Source organism: Nothoprocta perdicaria, unplaced genomic scaffold (assembly GCF_003342845.1).
Source record: "Nothoprocta perdicaria isolate Ctin4 unplaced genomic scaffold, notPer1 scaffold_34, whole genome shotgun sequence".
NCBI classification, from domain to species: Eukaryota; Metazoa; Chordata; class Aves; order Tinamiformes; family Tinamidae; genus Nothoprocta; species Nothoprocta perdicaria.
The window spans coordinates 948,555-955,404 of NW_020455577.1; the positions used below are offsets into that span (position 1 = coordinate 948,555).

General features: G+C 70.1%; 2 protein-coding genes across 2 annotated transcripts in view; one reads left to right on the plus strand and one right to left on the minus strand.

Annotated features, from left to right (window-relative positions):
* Positions 1–2,361: 2,361 nt before the first annotated feature.
* PHGDH (phosphoglycerate dehydrogenase) lies at positions 2,362–5,644 on the plus strand. Its single transcript, XM_026043802.1, has 12 exons — positions 2,362–2,545; positions 2,717–2,868; positions 3,079–3,144; positions 3,228–3,282; positions 3,363–3,461; positions 3,554–3,686; positions 3,757–3,905; positions 4,023–4,175; positions 4,357–4,489; positions 4,723–4,850; positions 5,030–5,258; positions 5,479–5,644. The coding sequence occupies exons 1-12, from the start codon at positions 2,408–2,410 to the stop codon at positions 5,631–5,633; spliced, it is 1,590 nt and encodes a 529-aa protein (XP_025899587.1). The 5' UTR covers positions 2,362–2,407; the 3' UTR covers positions 5,634–5,644.
* Positions 5,645–6,412: 768 nt separating this feature from the next.
* Positions 6,413–6,850, minus strand: part of HMGCS2 (3-hydroxy-3-methylglutaryl-CoA synthase 2) — a 2,858-nt gene continuing 2,420 nt past the window's right edge. The window contains exons 8-10 of the mRNA XM_026043759.1: positions 6,735–6,850; positions 6,543–6,662; positions 6,413–6,437 (exon numbers count right to left, since the gene is read on the minus strand). The exon at positions 6,735–6,850 is cut by the window's right edge and continues 5 nt beyond it. Coding sequence (XP_025899544.1) covers positions 6,556–6,662; positions 6,735–6,850 — 223 coding nt within the window. The 3' untranslated portion in view covers positions 6,413–6,437; positions 6,543–6,555. The remainder of the gene's footprint in view (positions 6,438–6,542; positions 6,663–6,734) is intronic.

Genomic DNA, 6,850 nt, shown 5'->3' on the forward strand with positions numbered 1-6,850 from the left:
GGGCCGGGCCGGGCCGGGCCGGGCCGCCCCAGCGTGCGCCGGGGAGGCGGCTCTGCGGCACCGGCCGGCTCCGCCCGCCGCGGCGGCATCCCCCGCTGCTCCTCCTCCTCCAGCCTTCATCCCTCCCTCCCTCCACCTCTACCGTCTCCAGCGCTCCACCTCCTCCTCCTGCCCCACCGTCACCCTCGGCTGCCCTCCCCCGGCCCCAGCCCCAATCCATCCCCCACAGTCCGAGTCCCCAGTCCTCCCCCTTTGCCCCTCCAGTCACCTTAGGGGACCTCCAGTTAGCCCAGATCCCTCATGGCACCCTCAGCCCTCCATCCCGGCCCCCCAGTTCTTCCCTGGGACCCTCCATCACTTTCAGCCCCTACTTGGTGCCCCTGTCACCCCAGTTCTCCTTTGACAGCCACATTCAGAAACTAACCCGGACATTCACAACCGAACACCTAGCTCCCTCACCCTCGCTCATCCTGTTGTCACCCCCATTCTGCCCTGACAACTCTCATCCCCTTGGGCACCCCTAATTCCTTCCCCTGTCTCAATATCCCAAGCCCCTCCTCTCCATCCCTGCTGCTGCCCTTGGCCTTCCCTAGTATCCTGTTCTGTTCTGTCCTTGTGTCTTCATGTCACCTTGGCCAGGCTCCCCATGGGGACAACCCATGGGCACATGGAGCACGGCTGTATCCAATGTGTCGCAGTGCTTGTGGGCACTGTGGTCGGGTCCTGCGCCCCTGCTCAGCCCGCTGGCAGTGCGGGTAGTGTTGGGGTGCCGCGGGGCCAAGCCTTGGGTGCTGCTCCCCAGGAGAGGGCACCAGCCGGCCGGGGAAAGCAGGAGCACGGTGCCGCCTCTTGGCCACGCGGGTGCCGGCTCCCGCCCGGAGAGGCGCCCGCAGCTCCCAACCGCCTCCATGCGCAACCGCCTCCACGCGCGGCACCGTGCACGCCAAGGACGGGATGCGGGCGCTGCCAGCCCCCCACAGTCCCAGCCTGCCCCCCAGCCTCCCAAAACGTAGCAGCTGCCAGCTCAGGTCTGAAGTGCTAGCGGGTGCTGGAAACCAGGGCCAGTGCTGAAGGGCAGTGGGGGTGGCCGTGGGGTCGCACCAAGCTGCGGTGCCAGTGGCTCCGAGGCTGGATGCTGGTCCCTGGTTCTCTGCCTGTGCTGTGAGGTGGCCGGGGGACAGGGCCGTGCCTGGACCCCGCGACCATGGCAGCTCTGCTGTGCCTGCAGCCCTTGACCCTGTTTCTCGCCCTGTGCTGGCCGCCCTGGACTTTCTCCCCTCTGGCGTCACGGCTGTTCCGGGACCACGGGGTGCGTAACGGCGCCGCGGAGCATCGCCCGCACTGGGCCGGCCCGTGGGGACACCTCAGCCCCCTGCACCAGCTCCGACCCACTGCTCGCCCCACAGCTCGTGGAGAGAGTGACATCAAACAAGTCGTGTTCTAGCCTGGCAGCACCGTGCAATAATCCTGCCACATATGAGTAAGGCCCCTGCCCCTCCTCATCCTCACCGCTGGGCCCCGTGCTCTGCCCCCTCCCCGAGGGCTGTCGCTCTCCCCAGCCGAGGTCACTGCTCGCGCCCACGTGGCTCTGCCGCGGAGGCGTTTGCTGGGCGGCACCAGGGCGCCCCACGCAATTGGGGGCTGCTGGCTGGGCTGGCACCGTGCCCCCCGCCTCTTATCAATGCGTTGCTCAATGGAGGGCACCGGGCCCTGCGCGGCTGTGGGGACCCCCCGCGCTGCCTCCTGCCAGCGGCGTGGGCAGCTTTGGGGCACAGCAGCGTGTTGCCCAGCCCAGGCCATGGGCAGGCGGCACCACAGCGGCTGCTTCTGGCCCCACCGTGACCATTCCCCTCCCACCTCAGTCCTGGGCACAGCTGGGCCGCTGAGCAGGGGAACTGGGGCAGGAGAGGGTGCGAAGGGGAGCCCGCAAGGACTCTGCTCCCCAGGCACGGTGCTGGCACTCCGGCTGTCCCCACGGGTGCTATGGTCCCCTTTGACCCCCCAGACGGTCCAGCAGGTTCCCAGACCCAACAGCAGCTGCAGGGCTGCACGGGTGGCAGTGGGTCCCGGTGCCCCCCGTGTTGGGGCTCTGCTCCCCATGTCGCACCCCAACAAGGGGTGCTGGGCGGGCCGATCTCCCCCAGTCAGTCTCCCCCCCCAGCTCCGGGGCATGGGCTGCCATGGGGAGAGGAGGAGAAAGAGGTGGGGGAAAGAGGTGGGATTAGGGAAATAGCATCCAATGAGCGGCAGGCGCTGCCGCCAAACATGCCCCGCTCGCAGCGCATTTAGCGCGGGGGGCCGCGCTCGGGCCGCCTCTTCGGTGGGAGCCGCGGGGACAGGCGGACACAGCCCCCCCGGACAGGCGGACACAGCCCCCCCGGACACAGCCCCCCCGACGGCGCCGGCCATGGCGTTGGCGAAGCTGCAGAAGGTGCTGATCAGCGACAGCCTGGACCCCTGCTGCAGGGAGATCCTGCAGGCCGGCGGCATCGGCGTCGTGGAGAAGCCGGGCCTGAGCCCCGCCGAGCTGCTCCAGGAGATCAGGGTGAGTGGGACCGGGGGTGGGCGCCGGGGCCACGCTGCCGCCCTCCTGTCGCGTCGCGTCCCGTCCCGTCCTGTCCCGTCCCGTCCCGTCCCGCCGCGCGCGCCGTCTGATGCAAGAGCCCGGGGGGGTTTCGCGGAGCCCCGCGCCCAGACGCCCGCTCTGCCCCGCCAGGACTGCGACGGCCTCATTGTCCGCTCGGCCACCAAAGTGACGGCCGAGGTGCTGGCCGCGGCGCAGAGGCTGCGGGTGGTGGGCAGGGCTGGCACCGGCGTGGACAACGTGGACGTGGAGGCGGCCACCAGGAAGGGCGTTCTGGTGATGAAGTAAGGAGGAGCGGGGTCCCCGAGGGCGCACCGGGGATTTCTACGGGAGTCCCTCGCACCTCCGTGACACCGCACCTGGGAGCCCCGTGCTTAGGGCCCCGTGGTGCATGGGGCGGGTGTCGGGCTGCCGAGGGACCCTCTGTCCCAAGGGACAGCCCCCAGGCAAAGGCACCGGCTCTGTGCCGGTTTCTGACCGCTGTGTGCCCCTAGCACGCCAGCTGGGAACAGCCTCAGCGCCGCCGAGCTCACCTGCGGCATGATCCTCTGCTTGGCCAGGTGAGTGGCCGGGTGGGCGCCGGGGTGGGCGCCGTCCCGCTGCCCGCCTGCGCCCGCTCCTCACCGCAGCCTCCCCCTCGCAGGCAGATCCCGCAGGCGGCCGCCTCCATGAAGGAAGGCAAATGGGACCGTAAGAAGGTAGGACCCGGGCGCAGCACCTCGGGGCGGTGAGGTGGCCACACGGGGAGCCCCCCGGTCACATCTGCTGTGCGCCCTAGTACATGGGCATGGAGCTGAATGGGAAGACGCTGGGCGTGCTGGGTCTGGGCCGCATCGGCAGAGAGGTGGCCACCCGCATGCAGGCTTTCGGCATGAAGGTAAGGAGCTGGGGCAGCCCCAGGGCCCTCCTGGGCCCAACTGCCCGCGACGCTGGGCACGGCGCTGGGCTGCATCGCCCGCTCTGCCGCAGACCATAGGCTACGACCCCATCATCGCCCCCGAGGACTCGGCCGCCTTCGGCGTGGAGCAGCTGCCGCTCGAGCAGGTCTGGCCCCGCTGCGACTTCATCACGGTGCACACGCCTCTGCTGCCCTCCACCACGGGTAGGGTGCCCGCCGTGGGGCGGCCGGGCGGCGCGCGGCACTGCCTCCGCTCACGGCGCTGCCGCCGCAGGGCTCCTCAACGACAGCACGTTCGCCAAGTGCCGCCGCGGCGTGCAGGTGGTGAACTGCGCGCGCGGCGGCATCGTGGACGAGGGCGCGCTGCTGCGGGCGCTGCGCTCGGGCCAGTGCGGCGGCGCCGCGCTCGACGTCTTCACGCAGGTGAGCGGCGCCCGGCGAGCCTCCCGCGCCAGCCTCGCTCTGCCCTCCTGGGCCTCCCTGGTGGCGGAGGGAGCTGAACGCGCCCGTGCGCTCCCGGGCCGGGGGCTGTGTTGGCAGGAGCCCCCCAAGGACCGCGAGCTGGTGAACCACCCCAATGTGATCTGCTGCCCGCACCTGGGCGCCAGCACGCGGGAGGCGCAGAGCCGCTGCGGCAAGGAGATCGCCATGCAGATAGTGGACATGGCCACGGGGAAGGGGCTGACGGGCACGGTGAGTCCCGCTGGGGACGCTGCACGGGACTCCTCCAGGAAGGAGGCTCCTGAAAGGGAGCAAGGCTGCAACCCGGAGGCCAAGGCCTCTGTGCCTCCGTTTCCCCATGTGGCCCCACGTGGCAGGAGGCCACCCTGAGTGTTGGTGGGGGTGTCACTTCTTGCCCCGCTCTTTCTCGCAGGTCAACGGGCAGGCTCTCAGCAAGGCTTTCGCCCCCGAGACCAAGCCCTGGATCGCCCTGGCCAAGGCCCTGGGCGCAGTGCTGCAGGCCATGGCCAAGCAAGCGCACGGCAACGTGCAGGTCTGCACCCTAGGTGAGCCCAGCAGGGTGGGCCCCGTGCTCCGGCGTGGGGACTCCAAGGCATGTGTGGGTGGTGGGTGGGTGGGTGGATGGATGGATGGATGGATGGATGGATGGATGGATGGATGGATGGATGGAGGGTACATGCCTGCATAGCCATGTGCAGGGATGGGCAGGTCCAGTACAGGACTGGCTTCTCCATCTGCTGCTGGTCCATCCATGCCCTGCCTCCTCTCTGCATCCCAGGGACGCCCCTGCAGGAGGCCGGGAGCTACCTGTGCCCCGCCGTGGCCTCGGGCATGCTGGCTGGAGGCACGCACAAGGAGGTGACCCTGGTGAACGCCCTGCTGCTTGCCCAGGAGGCTGGGCTGAAGGTGTGTGGGCACCGGCCACACAAGCCCTGGGTGTGGGACGACCCCACGAGCCGCTCACCTGGCTCTCGGACTGGGATGTCCCAAAAGGACGTTCGCCAGGGCCCTCTGTGGCCATTCCCGGGTGGGAAGGTGCCCCAACGTGCACGCCTGGGTGCTGAGCGGCCGCCTCTCTCCGGCAGGTCACAGCCACCCACAACAACCTGGCCCCCGAGCCCGACGGCAGCGCGGGGCTGCTGCAGGTGGCCCTGCAGGGCACCCCACACCGGGCTGCGGGCACGGTGCAGGGCAGCACCCCGGTGCTGCGGGAGCTCAACGGAGCCACCTTCAAGCAGCCCGTGCCGCTCTCCGGCTCCGTGCTCATCTACAGAGCCAAAGCGCAGGAGCCCAGCGCGCTGCCCGCGCTCACCGGTGAGCACCTCGTGCCACCCTGCGCCTGGTGGCTTCATGCGGGGTGGTGGTGGGGAGGAGACCATGGTGAAGGGGGACATGTTGCATGTTAGACTGGGATGGGGTGGCTGCAACATGGCATTAAGGGGCTCCAGAGCAAAGGATGTGTCATGGGGGGAAAAACTGGCACCACAGACCATGGGTCACCTGGGTGACCACAACCCCCTTGCCTCTCGGCCAGGGCTGCTGGGGAAGGCGGGCGTGCAGCTGCAGTCCTACCACAGCTCCAGCGCGGCGGCGGGCGAGCAGTGGAGCGTCGCGGGGCTCTCGGCGCCGCTGCCCGACCTCGGCGAGCTCAAGCCGCGCGTCACCGAGGCCCTGCAGCTGCAGCTGTAGCTGCCGGGCGCCCGCTCCGCTCCGCGCCCTCCAAGGGAGCGTCACCCCCCCGGCCGCCCCCGGCGCCCGCGCTGCGCCCACGCCGGCCCCGTGCTCAATAAAGAGCCTGGAGGAGATAACGTGCGCCCTCCTTCCCTCACCCGCGGCCCCCAGCCCGGCGGGGGCACACGGGGCTGCTGGCGCCGCGTGACTGTTTGCTCAAGGGGTGCAAAGGTCTCTGCCCAGCCGCGGTCCCGCATGGACGGAGGGACAGCCACAGTCCCGTGGGTGCTCCCTGCTCTGGATATCGGCTCAGCCCGCTGCCCCCATAGGGGCAGGACCACACTGAACCCCCTCCTGAGAGATTTAAATGATGGAGAAGCCAGGGAAGACCCCAGGAGGGCTGGGACCTCCCTGCTCCTGGGAACAGGCTCCCTGGCTATTCCCGTGGGAATGGGATCCCTGGGGTTCCCAAGGAGGCTGCTTCAATTTGCAGGTCCCGCAGGGGACCTGGCGTTCTGCCAGCTCCCCACCCCAAACTGGGGCTCGGCTCGGACCTCCCCATGCGCAGGGGCCACTGCGGCACTGCGGGTAGAGCGGGAGGTGCCGTCTGCCCCGGCACGTGTCCCATGCTCCCGCCGGGAGAGGGTCTCCGGGGGGAACGGCGAGGGGCCAGGCAGCAGTGCCGCCTGCTCCCGAAGCCACAGGCTGCCACACTCGCCCAGCTCATCCGGCTCTTTATTCCTGTGTGCTGCCCGCGGCTTCCCAGGAAACGTGGTCACCACCAGCCTCGTGGCCGGGAACACTGCAGGCTGTCTGCAGTCCCTGCAAGGGGGAGTCTCCCATGAAGCCAGCCCCGGATTTTGGGCAGCAGGGAGCTGGGGGAAGGAGCCGGGGGCAGGACGCGCTCCGGCGCGCCCCGGGACTCACGGCGGCCGCGCCGCTAGAGCGGCTTCCTGGCGTAGAGCCGGCGGTACTTGTCGTCCACGCGTGTCAGGTACCACGTGCCGGGGAAGAGGTCCTCGGCGGAGCCGTGGGGAGTGTGGTTGGCTGCGGGGAGAGCGCGGGGGGCTCAGCGCGCCGGCGGGCGCAGGGGGTCGCGCGGCGCCCGCCGCCCCTCACCCAGGTGGTGGGTCTCCTCCCGCTGCTTCATGATGTCGGCGAAGTCCTGCGGGGCGACGCGCTTGCGGGCGTCCAGGCGGGCCGGCAGGTCGGCCAGGCTGGCCACGAGCCGGGCC